Genomic DNA, 23973 nt, shown 5'->3' on the forward strand with positions numbered 1-23973 from the left:
TTTAAATTGCACCTATTATTGCCTTTTTAAAAGACACATTATTTTTTTTTTACAGGTGAATATGATTAAAATAAAGATCAAACTTCCTCACCTGGGAAAACGATTCCTTTTTTTATCCTTTCTTCTAATAAAGTAAATGGGGAGGAAAGCTATGTACAATGACTCCTGGAAATTCTCAAATAAATACTTTAAATTGTTTTTAAAGTGCATTAATTTAAGGAAATACATAAGATGCTTTAATTGTGTTAAAATAGAACTATTTTATTAAAACTGAAAAATATTGTACATGTTTGAAGTAAACTAACAATCAATCAATCCAAAACATATTTTGTATAATTATACCTTTTGAAAAATATTGAATCAAACACAGTTCAAAAGCTCCTCCTAGGGACTACTACACAGAGCAGATTCTTGAATTTAATCCAATAATGTTACAAATCTTTTTGTAATACATTTTGTCAGATATTTTAAAAATGTATTGATAACCTGGATGCTGACTTACAATTAATCAGAGCATCAAACATTCAAAAGTAGTGATACACTTTTTACTAATATTCATTTAAGTTGTGTCATATGTATTTTGTATCTTTATTCATCAGGGTTTTTTTTTATTTTCCACAGTCCTTTTCAATACTTTTCTTAAATTTATTCCTTCTTCACTTCAAGCTTGGCTGAAAATGTTCCCTAAATTCTTCGTAAAGTTAAAAAATCCCTCTATATCTTTAAATTCAAAATGTTACAATTCAGCCAAATTACATAAATATATAATAATATATTAATATAGCAGATGAGCTTTGATCAGAAAAAAAAATCATGAAAAATTCTTGCCTGTGTGATTTTCATATACTGCAAGAGTATACATTTCGAAGAAAAAAAATTCATATTGAGACTTTGATATAACTCTTAGTATGAAAATGACAAAAACTAAATTAAAACATTTTTACATAAAATTTATTTCGAACAACACAGATATAATTAAAATTCAATTTAACGATTCAGTATTTATTTCATTTTGGTGAGAGTCCTTTGTTTTTCAGCATGCTCCACTATTTTCTCGTCCACTTTGAGTCCCTTCCGTTTCCGGACCTGGTTCATATAATGTCTGGCTCTGTTGTCAGAGTCCGCCTTTTCTCCAAAATGAGCGTATTCCTCCTCTGTAGTGGGCACCCAGAAAGGGTCAACATCCTAATACCTGTCAAAAATAACAAAATAAATGAATGAATGGCAATTAATTGATAGCTTCGATCACCGGAGTGAAAAACTGTGAAAACTAATCAAAGAAAATCTGTATTATTTGTGAATCACTCAATCAAGTTTAATGGTAAAAATTCAGAAAGTATGTGTACATATATGTTTATAAACAATCAATATTTATTTACTAATTACTGCAAAATTTTCGTGGGGTCAAATTTTTTAGGTTTGAGGAAAAAATATTGGTTTGTGGAGATTTGAATTCGTGTTTTGAAAATGTTTGGTAGTAATTTTACACTTCATGATGGTCATATATTCGTGGGTCTCTCCATACCTCGAAAACAACAAAAACTAACCCCCATGAAAATTAGTGATTTCACAAAATTTACCATGTAAAATGAATTTTTCTCCATGTAACTGAATAGCTGTTTTACTAAGCAATATTTGAATCATTCGACAGTTACCCAGGTTCTCGTTTACACCACTAATAAAAATAGATTTCTAAAGGACTGTGTTCATCAACGTAATAAAGGCTATTATTCAAATTATTAATTTATATATTTCCTTTTTAGACACTGATTTACTACCCATGGTAAATCGCGAAATAAAGTTGTCACAAATAGAAGTTGGTTTACACTACTGACCTCCCAATGACTGAACACCAGTTGAGGACTGGCTAAACCACTCGTCTTCTTCCTAATTAATTAACTCCTTAAATACATTGCACCCCCTAGCCAGTGATATACTGATCTCCCAGTGTCTGAACACCAGTTGAGGACTGGCCAAACCACTCGTCTTCTTCCTAATTAATTAACTCCTTAAATACATTACACCCCTAGCCACTGACATACTGACCTCCCAGTGGCTGAACACCAGTTGAGGACTGGCTAAACCATCTGTCTTCTTCCTAATTAATTAATTAAGTACATTACATCCCTAGCCAGTGATATACTGACCTCCCAGTGACTGAACACTAGTTGAGGACTGGCTAAACCACTCGTCTTCTTCCTCACGTCCTCAGCAAATCCAAAACTCTCTACCACCGGCAGCACGGCTTTAATGTTAAAGTTCTGAGAGCCCTCCATCATTGTGTCCTCAATAACTCGACCAAAGCGCTTCCCAAGGACACCACAAAGTTTTCCTACCAAAAATAAAGAACATGAATCACTGAATTAGGACTCAAGAACTTAGACAAATTGCTTTACTTTAACATTATACAATTTCATGTAATTTCATTCATAAAAATATTCATTACAGAGGTATCAAACAAAATGCTCTGTCACAAAATTAAAATTTTTAACTGAAAATTCAATAAAAACATTTGAGACTGAGATATGAATGATTTATATTGACATTTCCACTTGAATATATTTATAACTTTGTGCTCACATTGTACTTCACCTACCTAAGACTTCGGCTGTAGCTTGTATGTTACACTTATACATGGCTACCATCAGTCTCTGAGGTCGGGTCTGGAATGCCTTACGACAGCCCTCCTTCACACAATAGATCAGCTGACCTGACATGTGACTGTGACCCTCCTTCTGTCTCGGCTGAGACGGCTCAATCTCACTGTCAGTAGACTCAGACTCGCTACCATCCTTGTCTCTGTCAGTTTCACTTTGTGTTACATTGGGCAGAGATTCAGTCTGACTCACTGAGGTAGGATTATCACAGGAATTAATCTGGGTTACCTCCCTTTTATGAACTTCTTCATCCAGAGAAATTGAGTGACTACTCCTAACATAGTTCCATTCTTCAATAATGAAACACACACCCCTCAAGGGCTCCTCACAAAGGGGCCCATCAAGGGTGGCGATTTGAAATCCACTGATTATGCTGTTATCATACTGTCTTAACTTTAGTTCCCACTGCTTTTGTTCCACACAGTTCCAAACATTAGCTCTGTCATATCCCCTCACACGATTGAGTAACACATTTGGTCCAACTCACTTAGGTCCAAACGACCATATCTGATTTTCTGCATCCCTCCACATCTTTCCAGAAGCCTGGAATATCTTACTGAGCTGAGATTTGAATTCTCTGATAGAGTCTATTACAGATTGCTGGACTTCCAGACCCTCCCTCCCCATACCGTGGGCCTTGGAGATCTGACACATTGTCTTTCTCAGATTTTGATTCTCCTCCAGTAGCCCTGTGACGTCGTCCGGTAGAGGCACCGCCCTGATCCTGAGGGTATACCTTCCATTGATCATGCTGACCTCCACTAACCCTGGCTCAATGATTTCATCGTCTTCAGTATCTTTCTTGATGACCTGACGTTGGTCTGAGATGGCTTCATTCACCATGTCTGTTTTTGGTGGAGGGACAATTGTATCTCTGAATGGGACAATTGGTGAAGATACATTGATGTCTATCTTGGCATACCTAAAACAAAGAGGCACAAGTACCGGTATTTTATGTCAATACAACCTCTTACACATCAAATAATCATACATCAGAAGTATCAAGCTGGAATACACATATGATCTTCTCATTTATGAAACACCATATTCAAAACTTTAAGCATTGTCTACAGACCAACAGACATTAAGACAACTGAAGGACACCTTCCAAACACACTTATCTTACCTTTCTCTGAGGTCATCCACACATCTCTGTAGATGAATCTCTCCTGCTGTAATGATCACGTGTTCACCTGTCTCCTGAACCAGAACCTGAACACATGGGTCAGCCTGGTTCAATAATCTCAGACCCTCCACCAACTTCTGCATGTCACCTGGAATTAAAACAAGACATTAATTGCCACAAAAGGTCATTTGAGTCACTTTGACCCTGTTGTTCTTCAGAAAAAAATATCTCTCTCTCTCTGTATACATGAGAAGTCTCTAACTCAGTATTGTGGAACCATTTCAGTCATGAGATGAACAATTTTGGGCCTTCACATCATGAGGATGCAGTGACAAAAAGACTTACTTAATCTTGCTGTTCTGGAGAAATGATCTTTTTCCTTCTACACATGTATTACCCAGGTATATACGTAAGTTAAGTTTGATTTCATATGATAGCAAAAGGGGCCATATTTTGGGGGGTGGAGGGATCAATTCTGGAAACTCTTGATCAGAAATGCCCATCTGACCCTTTGCCTCAGGAAAGCTAACAAAAAGTCTCTGAGAAGACTGTAGCTCTGCTGCCTTGTATGTGAAACATTAAAGGAGAAAAGGAACACTGGCGATTGAAACTATGTGTAATAGCAATGAATGGAAAAATGATTCCTTGTCAAGTTTCTCTTTGTGACAAAAGGATCATTCTCTATAAGGCCGTTTTGCAGCCTACAATGACTTCAAAGGATGTATTCACTTTGACAAAAGAATTGACAGTGACATTTAAAAATTACTCTTTATTTGTTGTTTTCTACCGTATATATGTTCAAATTTTTCAAATTTGCATTTTATACCTAAAATTTATTATTTACAACTTTACAATAAACCTCCAAAGTTGGCCGAAACACCATTTTGTCCGTTAAAGCGTGGATTTTTGCCTGAATTTTGACCTAGAAGTCCTTCAGGGCAGGCCTGCCCCTAAATAAAATTGTGATATTTTGATAGGTTAGTATGTAAGGAATAATTTAAGATAAGATTTTTTCAGGGGCACCCCTGCCCTAGGGTCAAATTCATAAAAACACCTACAAAAATAAAGAAACCTGATTTTCATAATCTGCTTTAAATTTATGCCTTTCATTCTTATAGTCAGTCTAGCTCAGTTGATATATGCGCTGATTTTTAAACAGTGGAAACTTTCTTTTTTAAGTCGGGGGTTCGAATCCACCTGGTATCACACTTTTAAAGTTTTAAATTCCGCCTTTCCAAAGACTATTTTAATTTTTTATAGACTTGTGTATTTTCCTTCAACTATCTATCCTTTACGCATGCCCATTCTTGATATTAGAAACAATAAAGAGATATTAAATGGTAACAATCCAATGTACAGTTGTCTGTCAGGCGGAACGCACACTTTCTCCGAGGACAAGAATAACTCTCTTTGTGTTACTCGATACAGGTATTCTTGGCAGCATTTTCAATTGTATATATTCCTTAGAATTTAACCACATTGATTTTGGCTACATATTTCAGTAAATGCACTCCCTTGGATTTCATTTAGGGTTCCTCCTACCTCTACCTCCTACCTCTACTCACTGAAATAAAGATTTAGGAAAAACAAATTGTTATATGTATTCAGCCTAATGTCATTAATTGGAACGGAAATCGACAAGCTATTGTAGAGAAAAAAACCAAGCCCGGTCCTATAGGTCAGATCCCTATTTATAATGAAGTGATCCTTTTTAGATAGTACATTTTCCCTTAAAAATTGCATGAATCACTAGGCTTATGTTCCAATCTAATGATAAATATGATTGGTTAATGATACAATAGTATTTTTAATGATATAGGGTCACAAAGTAAGGTACTATCGGTCCGTATTAGCATTAGAGTAATGGGAAAACTCAAGAGGGTGGCTATGTTAGATAACTCCTACGCATGTCATAACCACCTTTAACCAACACCAAAATTTGCATGTAAATTCCTAATAAACGTAAAAAGTGACCACCAAATTATGAATTTGATTAAAGGTGGTTATGACATCTAAACAAAAATTTTTCGCTTCATTTTACGATATTTACAGAAAAAGCTAACTTCTCACAATGAAGGACATCAGCTTATGTAGATTATTTCTTTTTATGAACTTTTGGTTAGAATAGAATTTTCTGTTGATTTACTAAGATTTATATCAGCCATGCATATTTACTAAAAAAATGTGAAATTTTTACTTAAAATATCTAAATTTAAAGGACTGAGAAGACTGGATGTCATGAAACTACAAGTGGAGACGTTTCTTTGAAATGTCTGATAAAAATTAAGAAATAAAAACTTTTCATAGGTTTTTATGAGTTATCTTTTATATTTATAATGATAGTTGAGTTTATCTTGATATGATACTTCTTTGAATTCCGTTATGAGTATTGCATATATTCTTTGTATTTCCTTATGAGTACTGTATATGTTCTAGAAATGATAAAAGCCATCTTTGTTGAAGCGGTAAAATGTATTTCTTATTTGTCTTATAGACTTTTTAACTGTGGGTACACACATAATTTTTATATGGACACTTCCGTACGAGTAACATGTGATCCATATTTTGTTCAATGCATGTGTCTTAATTGAGAGGACTCAATCTATTCATCACACTTCTTTGATAGCATCGATAATAGTTATATAGTATAACAGTAGTCCTGTCTACGAATATAAACTGGTAAGGAGGAAAGGGATTAAGTAATACGTGATTTATAATTGAATGTTGCTTTACTCCACTTGAGGATTTTTAAAAGATAATATTCTAAAGACTCATGACATTTACTTTAAATGCTATGATGATTTAGGTAGGGAACTGTCACTATCCGTGTTAAACAAGATTTTGACGCTGCACTGGGAAAGAAACTGCATTTAACCTACAGGCTTCAAGAGTGTGAAAGGAGCATCAAACCCTTAGGGTCCATTTTGTACCTGGGATGTTGTAGAACTCTTAAGTCCGTATACTAGTATATACGAAAACTTCTGATATGCATTGATGAAGGAACTGTTAAAATTCTACTCCATTTTTATGTTGTGCCATTAGAAACGGGGGATGGGGGGGTCTCAACTTTTATACATGTAAATACATAAAGTTTAGATGGCATTTTTGATTAAAGATATCGTGCAACACGAGTAATTGAACAAAAGCAAAGCCAATTTACGACGATATTTCATTTCAGGAGATGTATGTATATGGATAGTCAACATGTACTTGCATTGACATTTTATGTTATTACCTAACCTACTATATAAATTATAATTAGGTATTTTAAACTGTTTCACGGTTTACTTTATGTTTTTGCGTGATCATGAAACAGTGAACTGTTGACCGGGCCACAGAATGAACTGTTGACTGTTTAAAGCGTCATCGTGATATTCAAGCGTTTTGATGATCACGACATCACTATTTACCTGCTCTATAGTTAATCAAATTTAAATAAAACACACAAACAATCAATTTATTAAGTATTACTATAAATTAAAAATATTAATTTAATCTTTAAATTACGTGTTCGGCTAATTAATAGACAAGTATGTGAATAATCAGTTGTGAAAACTTTTTATTGATTGTTTGTGTGTTTTTATTCCAATTTAATTAATTATATAGTAGGTTAGGTAATAAAACACTTATTCAATGACTACTCGGTGAAACAGTCAAAGTGTTGTCCCTCGGTAGTGGGGGAGACCTGGGAAACTGTTGCCCTCGGCCGAACTCGTAGTCATTAAATAAATGTATACTGTTAATTCTTTATTTTTTGCAATTGTTGAATTTCTTTTCTTAATTACTGCTTCAGTTTTATTTTATCACAATCAAAATCCACTCAGTGCTTTCAACATTTGATACATAACTTTTATAGTTCAATAGAAACTTAGAAACCTGATTTCTAAAATGGCTATTTTATGCGTAAAACAAGTAACACATCTATAGAAATGATATACAACTACAATATAATTATATATGATATAATACTTTTGATAAAATGCTAATCAAACTTTTTTCAGCATCATACAGTGTGAATTTCGTAAAAATTTACGTTCAAAATATGCAAAATGTGGATGCATCGGAATTCTTGTCATAAAAAATATCTTGAACCTTAAATTTATAAAATCTTTCAATTTATTACTTATGTCTGATGTATTTCCGACATAAATAAACAATTTTTGATCATTTACATTCAGAAACATACAAAGAAACTTGATTTGAATAGAACCACCCTCAATTTTTCTTTAACTGACGGCCATTTATTTTTTTAATTTTTAAATCACGTGACTTAGATTGATTGATTGATTGTATATTGTTTAACGTCCCTCTCGAGAATTTTTCATTCATATGGAGACGCCACCACTTTCCGGTGGAGAGCTGCAAATTTTGTCCTATACTCGGCACTCAGGGCCATTGAGCAGGGAGGGATCTATTTCGTGCCAGCACCTACTGCGACACGGGACCTCCGTTTATACGGTCTCATCCGAAGGACCGGTCTCTACGTCCCACAGTGGGATTCGAACCCGCGACGTAAGGATTGACTCCTTACTTCGCGACTCTAGAGAAGACGCTCTAACCACTGCGCCACGCGGGCGACACGTGACTTAGATGATCGATGTTGAAAAACAAACATCAAAATCATAAACTAGAATGATTATAGATATATAAAAATCACATTTTAAAGTGATTTTATCGTAGGCCGGAAAATAGCCTTATAGAGAATCAACCTTACTGCAATCAGACTTAAACTGTAGGAGTCATCTCTGACAAGTAGAGCTAAAGACTCCATTGGTCTCTTTCATATATGTTTAATTAATTCAGGTAAAGGCCTTAACCATGGAGTATTGTATACAGTATACTCTTTTACTGTGAAAATAAACATCATAATGGTGTTTCTTGGTGTTAAGGTCCAAACACAACTGAAAAATACCGTCAATTTGCCAGCATAATTTAAAATGATTTTCCTTTGGAAAAATACATATACACATGTACACACGATAAATTAAAAGCAATATGAGCTGCGACTTTGATGTCGGAATTTTTTGTTGCAATATTGTAAATAACTATTTCAATGACAGAAAAAATAGCGTTGATAAACTTCTTTTGTTCATATTTGCGATGGAAGAACTATTTATAAGCTTCGGTTGAATCAAAATTAAATTATTGTCGTCCTGTACAATAAATGATTTTTTTTATATAAAACTGTATATTGGATTTATGTAAAAGTCTTTTTTCTACTTTTTTATTCTAATTGATCATGAATGTTTTAAGTTGCATATAAATTTATAATAATCATAATGGCACATATTTAAAACAAAAAAAAAAAAAAAAAAAAAAAAAATCAAAAATGCAGCTCATATTTCTTTAAAGCCTTACACCTAGCTCTTTAAACTAATTTCACTGATTACATGTGTAAGTACATGTATATTAATTGTTATATCATAACGTTTTTGCATTTTAAAAGAGAAATATTGAATGTTATTGCATGAGAAAATGAAGGTAAAATTCAGAAAATCTTTTTACAGAAATCATTGTTCCTATATATGTGTAAATATTTAGGTATTTTAATTCCCTTCTAGACCAGAGGAAGTATGAACATCTGACAGGTAGATAACACAGATGTGTCATATGATCAGAGTGCATAGAGATAGACTGCACTTGGAGATCGATCTACAGGACAGCCGCCATTACTAAAGTCAGGTAAAAAAAAAATATAAAGTAAATTTGTAAACATTTAAAAAATAATAAGTGAATCAATCTGTAGGGTTTAACCTTGCATGAATAATTGTACCATTGTTGACATATACTGGTAAAGTATGTGCTTTAGACTAAGAATGAATATCAAGATCAGTAGGATGGTCGACATTACAAAGAATACAATATCATAGTCTCTACAATTCATTTAAAAAGTAAATACTGTCTTGATTATCAATATTATCCAGAATGTCAACAGATCTTGTAGTTTACCTGTATTTCTCATTTTTTCGGACATGATTCAATAGGAATTATGACGTGATAGTATTTTTTTCCTTGTCTTTAATTTTTTTTTAATATAAATTTGTAATTATATAAATTTTCATGAGGAGGAATTTTATACTTCAGAAAAAATTAGAGATGGACCCCCATACCAGTGCCCAGGACGTGATGCGATGTGACCTGTGTGAGACCGCTGCGGTACAGATGCACTGTGATACATGTCTTGTCAACCTGTGTACAACATGTGTAGGAGAACACTTCTCTGCTGATTTCTCAAAACCTCATAAAATTGTCGACTTCAAAGATAGAAAATCATTTCCACTTTACCCTTCATGTAAAACTCATACCATAGAACGATGTGAAATGTTCTGTAAATAATGTGACATTCCTGTCTGCATCAGCTGCATTGCATCTAATCAACATTTAGGTCATGAATTGTCTAAAATGTTGGAAGTTCTCAATGGCAAAAAGGAAATAATTAAAAAAGAACAAAATGAATTAAATGAGACAATTTATCCAACCTACCAGGACATTGCCTCTGATGTACAAAACAGAATGAGTCAGTTAGAAAAGGAATATGGAGATCTCTCGACAGCCATAACAAAACATGGAGAGGACTGGCACAGAGAAATTGACAAACTTGTCCAGAAACTTAAAGCTGAAGTTGATAAGATGAAAAACACACAGTTACAAACTCTACAGAAACATCTGAATGAAATAAACAAGACAAAGTCAGACATCAAAAATGAAATTAATTCAATGGAAATTGCTGTAGGTGCCAATGAATTGTCAAAACTATCTAGTGTCACTTCAAATGTACATGTCTACAGAAATCTTCCAAACAAAATTATACCATCTTTACCCAACTTCAGTCCAGGAAAATCAAAAGAGAAACTTTGCAGTCAATTTGGAGCCTTATCATCAAGTTCGTTAACTTCAGACAAACATGGCTACAGCATGAAGACAACACAGAAATCACCAGAAGCTGGATCCTCTCCTCCAGTCAAACAGCTGCTTGATGAACCAGAGACTGTTTCCACCATAAAGTCTGGGTATAAAGTACTTTTCCATGTGGCCTGTCTGAGTGATGAAGAAATCTGGACAAGTGGATGTAAGAAAACCATAAAACTCTACAGCAGCAATCAGAAATCACTACTCAAGTTAATCACAACCAAGTCTAGGTATGCTCCTTGGGACATTGCGGTGAAAAAAAGTGGAGATCTAGTTTATGCTGATTATCATATTGGAACTGTGAATATTGTAAAGAGTAAGCAGATAGAAGAGGTGATCAGACTACAGGACTGGAGACCTAAAGGAGTCTGTAATACCTCCTCGGATGACCTCCTGGTTATCATGGACAGTAATAAGAAACAAACAAAAGTTGTCCGTTACTCTGGCTCCAAAGAGAAACAAACCATTCAGTTTGATGATAAAGGTAAACCTCTCTTTTCCTTCAGTTTTATGTTTCATGGATATATAACTGAGAACAAGAACCTGGATATCTGTGTGTCTGACTATGGAACTAGAGCAGTAGTTGTGGTCAATCAGGCCGAGAAACTGAGATTCAGGTACACTGGACACACTCCTGCTCCAAATAGCAAACCATTCAGTCCACGAGGAATCACCACAGACAGTCAGAGTCACATCCTTACAGCTGATTATGACAATTACTGTGTCCACATCATAGACCAGGATGGACAGTTTCTCCGTTACATAGACTTTGGACTGAGTGTACCATGGGGACTGTGTACAGATACAAATGACAATCTGTTTGTAGCTCTACAGAGAGACAAACAAGTAAAAAAAATCAAATACTTACAAAATACATAACTGTGAATGTGTTATATTCTATATTATATATGAGGTATGCATTATTACTGTTGTAACACTTTTAGACTGTGAGATCTTGTAATATCTTTTTAACTTTTGTCTTTCACGAGTTTCATTATTACTGTAATGTAGGTCGGAGGAAGTGAATTATTAACACTTTGTAAACATAAAAGCATAGAAAAATTCAACATGCATGGAAACAATGTACAACTTAAAACCGATATTAGACATAAAAACAGTTTCTTCTTGCTCATTTAAGAGAAAAGCCAACTTTTGTCAAAAACATTTTCATTAAAATGCAGTAATGTGACCTCTGACGTGACCTTATATGGGATATTGTTACATGTTATTGTAGCGAGTATGCCAACGGATCTTACATCTAGTTTTAATTAAATTGATTTTACCCCTGAGAGCCTTGATTTAAAAAAAATCTGCACTTTGTCTGGAAGCATTCATAAAATATTTACTCTTCTGGTCACATGGCTCCGGCAAAAATTCTCCTTTAACCATTGCTTGGTAACTCATAAGGAAAATGTAGGTCAGATTCAGCGTCCAAAGCAAGTCTGGTAGTGCCCATCCCTAGATGCATTATCCATGCATGCAAGTATGGTCCAGGTAGGGCTTTTTGTTACTTAATTAGGAATAGACCTGCTCCAAAAACTTTAACATGGTCCCTCATCTAGAAAATAAAGGTCAGATCCCGCTTCCGAAGCAAGTCCAGTAGTGTCCATCCATTTATGCATCATCCATGCAAGTTTGGTCCAGAAGGGACTTGCTCTTAAAACTTTTACATGGACGCTGACACTACCGCTGAGGCCGACGTGGGGATATAGAATAATGCTTAATGGTCCCTATGACAGATACTCTCAAGATATAGTATATACAGCAGATGAGCTTTGATCACAATGAAGCTCACAAAAGATTTTTACTGATGTGATCTTAATATACTATACAAGTATACATTTCCAAAAAGGGGACTCTAACATATTCATATAGAAACTTTGATATATCACTCAGTATTAAAAAGACACAAACAAAGGCCAAAAAAATTAATTAATAGTTTCTCAGGCCAAAAAATTCAAAATTTAATGCGTCAGGCAGGCTTTTTTTTTCTTTTTGAAGCAGGTTTTACACCTTTTTTAAGCCATTTGTATAATAAAATGATAATATCTACTAATTCCTAAATTTTGTTCACTGTTATAATATGTATTCAACTTTCAATAATGTTATTCCAAACATTTATTTAAAAGTTAAATCATAAAATCCTGTAAATTTAGAAGAAATATATTGTATTGTTTTCTAATAAAAACGTCTATCTTAGCATTTACGAAAAGGGGAATAACTCAATTTACTTTTTCAACTTGGAAAAATAAAAAATTGAGTTATTTCCCTTTTCTATATGTTAATAAAATTTATCAATGAGGCCGTTTTTGAACTGATGCGGCGGTGCCTGAGAAACTATTGATTATTTTTTTGGAGCCAAAAAGTATACAGTTTTTAAAAACAATTTATTCCAAACAAGACGTACAGACATAAATAAAATGCAAATCAACAATTCCATATTTATTTCATTTTGGTGAGTGTCCTTTGTTTTTCAGCATGCTCCACTATTTTCTCGTCTACTTTGAGTCCCTTCCGTTTCCGGACCTGGTTCATATAATGTCTGGCACTGTTGTCAGAGTCCGCCTTTTCTCCAAAATGAGCGTATTCCTCCTCTGTAGTGGGCACCCAGAAAGGGTGAACATCCAACACCTGTCAAAATATATCAAATAACAAAAATAGATTTCTGAAGGACTGAGTTCATTAAAATTATTAACATTTATTCAAAATTCCTCAATAGATTTCTTCAAATTCTAGAAATATCGTATAAGCAGAATTTTTAATGAGAATGTAATTTTGGCTTTGTTAGCAAGGATGCCAAGATCACTCAAATTGAAAATCACTAAAAATTAGTTGCGCTTGATCTGTAATTATAATAATAGCTTCCTAAGTTAGCTTTATATAATCGCTAAAATTACATCTCGCTCAAAATAATATAAGAATTTTTAAGAACACATTGCTAAATTTGCGTCTCGCTATAATTTCCATTTATACGGTACTTAATTCATTTCTTAAATACATAGTCATTACATCCCTAGCCACTGATATACTGACCTCCCAATGGCTGAACACTAGTTGAGGACTGGCTAAACCACTAGTCTTCTTCCTCACGTCCTCAGCAAATCCAAAACTCTCTACCACCGGCAGCACGGCTTTAATGTTAAAGTTCTGAGAGCCCTCCATCATCGTGTCCTCAATATCTCGACCAAACCGCTTCCCCAGGACACCACACAGTTTTCCTACAGCAAATAAATATAATCTTAACACAATAAAACCAAATCGCTTCCAAAGGACACCGATCACTATACATTCTTCTATAGCTACATAATGTGAATATGTTCACCCCATTCTATGGTTTTTCCTCACGACCACACCCCCATCCCACCCTTTTTAATATTTTGTAAATTTGACAATTTGTAAATACAATGTAATGCCCAAGTCAGATATTTAATTATTAGTTACAGAAGAATCAAATGAAATGATCTGACCCAAAGTCAGTTCAAACTGAAAACTCATTCAACATAACAGGGTCTGAAATGTGCATGCTTTATATTACCATTTAAAGAAATATCCAAAAGCATTGTATTGTATTTTTTAAATACGTTATGGCCAGATTATACTTCACCTACCAAAGACTTCTGCAGTAGCTTGTATGTTACATTTATACATGGCTACAATCAGTCTCTGAGGTCTGGTCTGGAACGCTTTACGACAGCTCTCCTTCACACAGTAGATCAGCTGACCTGACATGTGACTATGTCCCTCCTTCTGTCTTGGTTGAGACGGCTCAATCTCACCGTCAGTAGACTCAGACTCAGACTCGCTACCATCCTTGTCTCTGTCAGTTTCACTTTGATTTACTGCAGACACAGATTCAGTCTGACTTACTAAGGTAGGATTATCACAGGAATTAATTTGAATTACCTCCCTATTATGAACTTCCTCATCGAGAGAAATTGAGTGACTACTCTTAACATAATTCCATTCCTCAATACTGAAACAAACATCCCTCAAGGGCTCCTCACAAACGGGCCCAGCAAGGGTGGTGATTTGAAATCCGCTGATTAACATTTACTCCATAACAGACGAAGATAATTTCATGAAAATTCATCAACAATTTATAAAGAACTTATACAACACTTGTGCAAAATTTCTAATTCCTATGATAATTAGATAATTTTCGGTGAACTAATGAACATGCACATGTATATCGACCCAGAGCAGCATCGCTACGTCATTTAACGTCACGTCAGCCGCGGAGATGGTTTCGCATGTGAAACAATCGTGAAGCGTTTAATACTCTTCCTTCTTTGCTATTAAATATATCATTAAAAAAAATCAAACAGTCTCTTTTCTTGAAATATTCTTTAAAAATGTATGTTGTTGCTACCCTACGCAGGTACGATAAGGCTTCCCAGAGAATATTGTAGTGTACTCTCTGCATGAACTTCTCTGAACTACAAATGTATGACGTCATAATTGAAAATGACGTCACGTCACTGCAAACTTGAGCTATTATAATGGGGAGAGTGTCATAAACTTGACACCGTATTTCAATCTGCAGATAAAGTTTCAAAAAGCTATTGTAAAAAAAAAAACGTGCCTTTTTATAATTTTTTCAAAAGTCTAATATATCCGAATAATTTAGATAACTTTGCTTTATTACTCTTGTTTACATGTAAGAGTCAGCGTGTTCAAACTACGTACGAAAATATACGTTTGACATTTACCCTTTTTTATTCCCGTGGACAGAGGCAGAATTCATAATATGTGTATAAAAGAGCTTGGCGCAGGTTGTTAATGAGGGTTTATCTAATATCTTTTGTGGAAATATGTAAGAGGAGTTTCCCCTCTAACTGAATCCTGCTTGGGAAAAAATGTATGATGGCTTTGTTTCAAAACAGATGACGATATTCAGCGGAAAATACCCTCAGATTTGTAGGTAAGTTGAAGTTAATATGAAATAAATTGTTCCAAAGAAATAGTATAACTTTTCCCAAGCACATTTTGGTTTCACAAGGATGCAACGAGTTTATTTATGTGACAAAACGTTAATAATTATTGTGTTAATAACCTGCGCCAAAGCGATTTATGTGAAACATTTCAAAAAAGAAGAAATGACCGTCATGTGATTAACACGGTCATGTGACAGCGTAAAAAAATATGTTTATATATAGCCTAGAGGATTCTCTGTATGAATTTGGCGTACTGAAGTACATAACTTAAAAAAAAACTCAAAATCATCTTTGATATGCAGTGGTACGTTTTTTAAAATGCATTTTTTTTAAGCTTCGGGAAGCCTTAACAGTACTGCGTAGTGTAAAATTTTCATTTATGGGAAAGGATGACTTAGAATGATGCAGTACCGATTTATGCAACGCGTTTTATGGATATAAATTGTTTAATATTGTACGTAATAACTGATGGTCGTCCAGAGCTTTTAATTTTACTCTGGTTGAATTAATTGTGTGAAACAAAATGTATGCTAATGCAATAACAAACCCTAACGCATTATATTTTCTCGTTGTTATTGTTTTAGCAGGTCTTTCAGTCTGGAAAAGAGTTCTACATTGCACAATACAAAATTTAAAGTATGCTGGCTGCTCCACCCTTGAAGTCAAAACCCATTTTGTCGTTGTTAGCAGATTTCTCTACCGCACTTATTTTTTTTAATGATCTCCGTTTCTCTGATTAAAATTCTACCAAAGTTGCACAACATGAATTTGAAATAGAGCTGGAAAATTATACACATGAACTGAATTATATTCGCTCTTATTATTGGTCCATGAAGAGTTTGATCGTTGGTGTTGCATATTTTCAATATCTGATTTCAGGACTTCTCCTGGCACCCCTACTATTGACACATTTACAGAGAAAACATTTAATATTTGTAAAATATTTCTTGCTTTTATTAATTCTAAGTGTATGTCAAACATATATACAAATTTTCACCGAAAGACGTTCATAAGAAAGCAAAATATACACAATTTCTCAATAATTTTCGAACAGCCCTCTTACATGTATTAAGTAAAATTTGATTTCTAAAATGTTATGACAACCTAAAGCTTAGAGGCATTATTTGGAGAAAACGGTTGCTGGAAACTCATTATCAGAGAAGCTCCCTTTGTATGGCATTTTTTGGCCGAGGAAAGCTAAACAGAGGTCTTTAATGAGATTGTTTGTAATTCAAACATAAGAGGAAAAAACGAGCACAAGGACTTTCAACTATGTTCTAGCAATCAATAAAATGAAGGATCTGGAAATAACGAACAGTATTCAAAATCAAAATCCATAAAACAATACAAAATACGAGTAGAGCAAACACAGACCTCGAAAACATGAGATATGGGATCAGTTGCCATGGAGAATTATTGATTCTGGTCAAAATATTTAATATCAAGACTAATTGCAATTGGACTAAACTGGAAGGAGTGGTCTTTGACCAGTAAGCTGAAAACTGAAACTCCATTGGTCCCTTTTATTTCTGATTATTCTTCAAATCATGAAATTATGTTAATCTCCTCAAACATGGACTACTCCATCTACCCAGTCACTCAGAATATAAATATTATTATTATATGATTGAATAATTTCCATCTCTCTGATTGGCTGAGATCCAACTATGTTAGAAAAATATTACGTTGTACTGACCTGCACGTGATGTTCCAGGTCAATACAAGGATTTATTTCCTCTACATTGATCTAAAGATAGATTGGGAAATTCCAAATTGATACAAATTGTTTAAGAAAACTATTTAAATGACTATGATTTTTATTTTCATGTGAACAAAACATAAGCGAATAAATAAATTTTAGGTGAGGATGGTAAGAGGGGATGCAGGGACCCCCTTCCAACACTTTTACTACACTTTTTTTTTCTTTTTTACCTTTTGGCAGTCATTTTTCCCTGATAACACTCTTTCCTTTCAAAATCTATCCTATAAAAAAGACTGACATTATATATTTTTTCATGGCAACTAAAATTGATTTTTTTAAAAAAAATTCAAATTGATACGACTGGTAAGGTTCATTCACATTTTAATTCTGCATCTCTCTTGAATTTGGCTAGGACTTAATAAAAATAAGCTGTATCATTTTATCAGTGAATCATATAATAAAACAATTATCGCTGTTTTTTTCGGTCAATACAATGATTTAGCCATCTTCGAAGTACAATATTCACCTCGCCCTTCGGGCTCGTTGAATATTGTACTCCTCATTGTATTGACCTCAAAAACCAGCAATAATTGTATATTATGGTGTATAATTCTTGGCGTTTAGATTCAAACATACACACATGTACAAATACCGTCAATTTGTCGGCATAATTTTAAATTGATTGTACTTTTTAAATAGAACAGTAAAGGACAAGTGCACTTAAGCAATACTTAATGGGCCCTTTTTATGTGCCATTTTACATTAGAATATATTACAAAATCGTTCTCTATTGGCAATAGTTAGATACTAGTGTATATTTCTAATTAAAAAGTATGTTAAGCATCACTAAAATCAGCATGGATTTGAAACAATTGAATATTTATAAATGCTTATGGATACCCTAGCTAAATCCGGAAAAGTCGCACCGAACCTTCTTTTAGTTTCGTTTATGTAATCAAGGGGAATAGATATTTAAATCGATACTTGAACAATCTGAAGTGGATCATAGTGCGTAATGTGACTTCTTGCGCCAAACCCGTTTTTAAAAATATTGACTGAATTTGTGTAGTTGCCTGTAGCTTTAATGATTGAACAAAGAAATTGGTACTCTCGCATTTGAAAAAAATACAATAATAATGTCATTTAAGGGGAGACAGGACACATGTCACATGACTAAAAAGACATATTACGTCATAATCGGTGATAATATACATGTTAAACGTTGTTAAAATCAACATATCTTGTGTAATTTTATTCTAAATTCTAAAATTGTTTTTTAAACATTCTCTTTAGGTCTTTAAGATAATATTTTCATGATTAAGTACATGTACAATAACTCTTCTTATAAACCCTATATTTGTATTTTCAAATCAAATGTTGATTTTATGACATTTCTATAATTGTTTGTCATTGTGTGGGAATCTGTAGAGGTAAAATAAAAAAAATCATTTTGCAGAAAATATTGTTCTTATATGTACATGTATTTGTACATACATGTTTATCAGCATCAAAGTTTAAGTCTAGCACTTCAAATTTGATTTTTATATTCTAAGTACACTGGCACTTAATACTAGTAACCTTATATTAAAAAATCTCTATTACAAATAAATTTACTTTTTAGGTATTTAAATAACCTCTAGACCAGAAAGTATAATCACCTGACTGGTACATAATACAGGTATGTCACGTGATTAGACTACATAGACCGAACTTGAAAACTGATACACAGGAAAAGCAGCCATTGCTGAAGTCAGGTAAAATTTGATAAGAATATCTATATTTGTATAATTATACAAATTTTATCATTACAATTACAAGTATACATTATTATACATAACGTAACATTGGACTTAACTTGAACATTTTTGATTTTTTTTTAATAAGAAAATCATTCAGTAGGGATTGGCCATGGATATCAAATTCATTGCCCATATTGTTCACATATAAAGGGTCAAAATCTGTTCTTTAGACTGCAAACGAGTGTCAAGAAAAGTGGGGTAATCAATTTATTTATTTATCAAAATAAAACAGGCTCAACGTCAACATATCAAAGGTTGTTCACATCAGGAAATGAATATTAAATCTTCTCAAATCTTCTTTCAAAAAAGGTTCAGTAAACCAGATTCCCTTTGTCTTTAAATCAATTTCATGTAAATATTCACGAGAAAAATTGTAACTTTTTAAATTTATTCTTAAGAAAAAAAATTAAAGATGGACCCCAATACCAGTTGCCAGGATGTGATGCGATGTGACCTGTGTGAGACCGCTGTGGTACAGATGCACTGTGATACATGTCTTGTCAACCTGTGTACAGCTTGTGTAGGAATACACTTCTCTGCTGATCTCTCAAAACCTCACAAAATTGTTGAAATTAAAAATAAAAAATCCACACTCCTCTACCCTAGATGTAAATCTCATACCAAAGAACAATGTGAAATGTTCTGTAAACAATGTGATATTCCTGTCTGCATCAGCTGCCTTGCATCTAATCAACATTTAGGTCATGAGTTGTCTAAACTTTTGGAAATTTTCAATGGCAAAAAAGAATCGTTTATAAAAGATCAAAAGGAATTAAATGATACAATCTACCCAACCTACCAGTACATTGCCTCTGATGTACAAAACAAAATAACTCAATTAAAAAAGAAATATGGAGATCTCTCAGCAGCAATTAAAAAGCGTGAACAGAACTTGCACAGAGAAATTGACAAACTTGTCAAGAAACTAAAATCTGAAGTTGTTGAGATGAAAAACTTCCAGTTACAAACTCTACAGAAACATCTGGATGAAATAAACAAGACAAAGTCTAAAATCAAGGATGAAATTGATTCAGTGGAAATTGCTATAGACTGTAATGACTTGTCCAAACTCTTAAGTGCCACATCCAATGTCCAAATATATAGAAATCTTCCACAAAAAATTAAGGTATCTTTTCCTCAATTCACTTCAAGATATATCCAAGGAAAATATCTCAGAAAATATTTTGGAACCTTATCACTAAGTTATCTTACTTTCGATACACATGGCTACAGCATGAAGACTTCACAAAAATCACCAGAAGCTGGATCCTCTCCTCCAGTCAAACAGCTGCTTGATCAACCAAAGACTATCAAAACCATAGACACTGGGTATGAAAGTTACTATGTAACCTGTGTGAGTGATGAAGAGATCTTGACAAGTGGATATCCAAAAACCTTGAAACTCCACATCATCAATCAGGGATCACTACTCAAGTCATTCACAACAAAGTCAGGAAAGTGGCCACCTTGTATAGCAGTGACAAAAAGTGGAGATCTAGTTTATACTGATTATGATGACAGAACTGTGAACATTGTGAAGAATAAGACGATAGAGGTGATCAGACTACAAAACTGGAGACCTCGTTGTGTCTGTAGTACCTCCTCTGGTGATCTCCTGTTAACCATGCACAGTAATGATAACAAACAAACAAAAGTTGTCCGTTACTTTGGCTCCACGGAAAAACAAACCATACAGTTTGATAATGAAGGTAAACCTCTCTATTCACCCAATAGTAATGAAATATTAATAAGTGAGAACAAGAACCTGGATATCTGTGTGTCTGACAATATAGCTAAAGCGGTAGTGGTGGTCGATCAGGCCGGGAAACTGAGATTCAGGTACACTGGACACACTCCTGCTCCAAAGAATGAGCCATACAATCCACAAGGAATCGCCACAGACAGTCAGTGTCACATTCTCACTTCTGATTGGGACAACGGCTGTGTCCATATCATAGCCCAGGATGGACAGTTCCTCCGATATATAGAATGTGAACTTAGTTATCCCCGGGGATTGTGTACAGATACAAATGACAATCTGTTTGTTGCTCAATGGGTAAACAAACAAGTGAAGAAAATCAAATATCTACTGTGACATGCATTGTTGGTATATTCGGTATTAGAATTTTGACATTTTTATGTAGATGTATCAGTATACTGCACTTTCGAATCTTGCGATAATATTTTTATTCTGTTTTTCATATATGTACATGTACATCTGAAGGAAATAAAAATACACTATTCAATTAAAGAACATAATGCTACATGCATGAAAACAATGTAAATACAATGTATAATGATCATCTGAGAATTGCAATTACATGTATTTCAAAAAACTCTATAGCTAATCATAGAAAAGCCAACTTTTGTCCAAAACAAAATTGTTAACTTTTTCTACAGATTGTAAACCTTAATTAACCTTTAGTAATAATCAACGTTAATTAATGTTTATTTTTCACCCCTAAAATCTTAATCAGAATTTTGCTATAGTTGATAATTTAGATGGCTGAAGCCCTAACACAAGGAACATAAAATTGCAACTTTCTCATGTTTCAAGGAGACATATAATTTACTTATCAGAGGTATGACCCCTTCCACTAAAAGGTCTTTCGAATTATTAACATAGCCAATCGAAGGGAAGACTCCAACATTCGGATAACTTTTAACTAATCATTCAGAAGCAGATTTGTTTAGATTTGTTTAAATGTTCACATTTATGCAGCATAGTTTTATTTTATTTGTCAATTTTTAGCTTGTCTGAGTTGTTTAAATTTGACAGCGAAGAGATTCCTCTCTTTTATAACACCAACCATGTCTGGAAAAAAATTTCAAAATGGTCGCTTTTTCATTTTTGCAGCAATTAGTAAAATAAAAGAACGTCTTGCAAGAATCAAATGATTTCACAATGTATATAATGTTGGCCGTATGGACATGAATTTACTGTACAGCATGTACAGTCTGTGTTTGCAAATAATTATGCATTATAAGTGCAATCTAGCTATATATTTGAGATTAAGACTTCATGTATTGCAACTGTTTATTTTGTGATAACATGTATTTGTTCTTCGATATTTGTTAACGAGGTTCGCTCCTCTGCTTTTCAGCAGATTATTGCAAAAAATGCTTAAGTTACATAATGCTTCAATCTAATTAAAATTAGATGTTAGATCCGCTCGCATACTTGCTACACCAACATCCCATAAAGGGTCACGTCAGAGGTCAAAATCTATCAACCAATCAAATTGTCGCTGGCAAATTCATCAGATATTTTTTGACGTAATCAAAGCTAAAAAGTCTAGAGTTGTTCCGAATTTGACCTTTGACGTGACCCTCTATGGGATGTTGTTAGATGTTAGTGTAAGAAGTATGCGAGCGGATCTAACATCTAATTTAATTAGATTGATAATGCTTTAGTTCTCACAATTAATTTGGATTCTACAATGCTAATTTAACTACAATGAATTTAAACCCCATTATTAAATTCCATACCGAAAACATTTAGTGAGGAACTATATTTTGTGGCGGGAGGTTTTTAGAATATCAATTTGTCCTCATTTGAAGTAATTAGTATTGTTAAGGTGGTGTCCTTTTTTACATGCAGCCTGTACGCAAAGTAATTTTGTGCAATAAAAATATTCTTTGCTAATCCTAAACTATAAGTTAAAGTAACTCTATGAATTGTCATATTTGGCAAATATATTTCGTGAAAGTCCTTTAAAAAATAGTATAATTTAAGCTTTAAAATAGTAGTATTTAAGGATAAATAACACAAACAAACTTTTTTCAGACATCAGCATTATTTCTCATAGATTAACATTTGAATTACAACCTGAATAATGTTTACCAAGTAGAGTGGGAGAATTTTATAAGATTTTGTCATAAAGTTAAAAAATTGTGCAAAATTTTGTATGGAATTATATGGAAGGCAAAATAAAATATCAGATCTAAACATCAAGGAAAACCTACGATTTCTTTATATTTCAGGGATTTATTATTCATATCAATACAAATCAAAATCAGTCAAAAAATACATATCAACCCGCGCATCCATTTTTTGTTTGTGGTAAGTACCCTTAAGTAATATCTAAAACAACATCACTGACCCCCACTTTTTATTTCATTTTCTGAATAAATAAAATAATTTTTATCACTCTGCTTCAATTAAAAAATGTAATTACTTTCAAATGCTTTTATTGTTTGTTTGTTTTGTTATGTTTTTTAATCATGTTAAGATCAAAATAACATTTTTGAGTGTAGAAAGGTCAGAAAGGTCAAATACATGTAATTTACAATGCAAAGAAATGAAACTATTTTGTTGTCACAATTTTAAGGTGACTATTTAAAATGAAAAAGACTGTGATTGTTCAAAAAAATAATTTTGATAAAAAAAAGTAAAGGAAAAAAAAACTTTTCAAAATTGATTTATGTGCAAATAAATTAAATTATAATGCAAAAAGGTCATATAAATTTCTCTGTTGTGCGAAAAGAAGCACATTGAACCCCTCTCTCTTTTAAATTTTTTTATTAAGCTTGAAGCAATACTTTTGATGATAAGAATCAATCTCCATAAGACCGTTATACATGCCATAAAATAATATAATTTAAGTTTCCTCAACAATTTATTTTCAGTTCAGACAAATTGAAGTGTTATAAAAGCTAGCGAGTAGTAATGCATTTAATGTAAACACACCAAAAACAACTATATGCTAGTATATAATGTGTCATCTTTTTGAAAATTGAGAGGCATTTACTTAATCTATGGCAGTTTCTCGAACATTTGAAATATGAAAGTGGTAAGCAGAACACGAAAAACGTCGACGTTTGTTGACGTTGTGGCACACCAGAC

The 23973-nt window shown here is 33.4% G+C and overlaps 2 protein-coding genes and 1 pseudogene across 2 annotated transcripts; 2 read left to right on the forward strand and 1 right to left on the reverse strand.

Annotated features, from left to right (window-relative positions):
- Nucleotides 1–1002: 1002 nt before the first annotated feature.
- On the reverse strand, nucleotides 1003–9745 carry LOC134243604 (elongation factor-like GTPase 1; annotated as a pseudogene).
- Nucleotides 9746–9879: 134 nt separating this feature from the next.
- Nucleotides 9880–11571, forward strand: LOC134243605 (uncharacterized). Its single transcript, XM_062725854.1, has 3 exons — nucleotides 9880–9925; nucleotides 10517–11062; nucleotides 11177–11571. Exons 1-3 carry the CDS (start codon nucleotides 9880–9882, stop codon nucleotides 11569–11571), a joined length of 987 nt encoding a protein of 328 aa, XP_062581838.1.
- Nucleotides 11572–20073: 8502 nt separating this feature from the next.
- LOC134243607 (tripartite motif-containing protein 3-like) lies at nucleotides 20074–21222 on the forward strand. Its single transcript, XM_062725855.1, has one exon. The coding sequence runs from the start codon at nucleotides 20074–20076 to the stop codon at nucleotides 21220–21222; it is 1149 nt and encodes a 382-aa protein (XP_062581839.1).
- The last annotated feature ends 2751 nt before the right edge of the window (nucleotides 21223–23973 follow it).

The sequence above is a fragment of the Saccostrea cucullata genome, unplaced genomic scaffold, assembly GCF_032062105.1.
Source record: "Saccostrea cucullata isolate Sc308-1 unplaced genomic scaffold, CSIRO_AGI_Scuc_v1 ctg4201, whole genome shotgun sequence".
NCBI classification, from domain to species: domain Eukaryota; kingdom Metazoa; phylum Mollusca; class Bivalvia; order Ostreida; family Ostreidae; genus Saccostrea; species Saccostrea cuccullata.

Bases quoted from the DNA above. Each gene is read 5' to 3' on its own strand.
- LOC134243605 (XM_062725854.1), top strand. From the start codon at position 9,880: ATGGACCCCCATACCAGTGCCCAGGACGTGATGCGATGTGACCTGT. The intron at 9,926-10,516 runs GTGAGACCGCTG...AAATTGCTGTAG, and splicing joins CGTGATGCGATGTGACCTGT to GTGCCAATGAATTGTCAAAA. The intron at 11,063-11,176 runs GTAATACCTCCT...TTGATGATAAAG, and splicing joins CTGGAGACCTAAAGGAGTCT to GTAAACCTCTCTTTTCCTTC.
- LOC134243607 (XM_062725855.1), top strand. From the start codon at position 20,074: ATGAAAAACTTCCAGTTACAAACTCTACAGAAACATCTGGATGAAATA.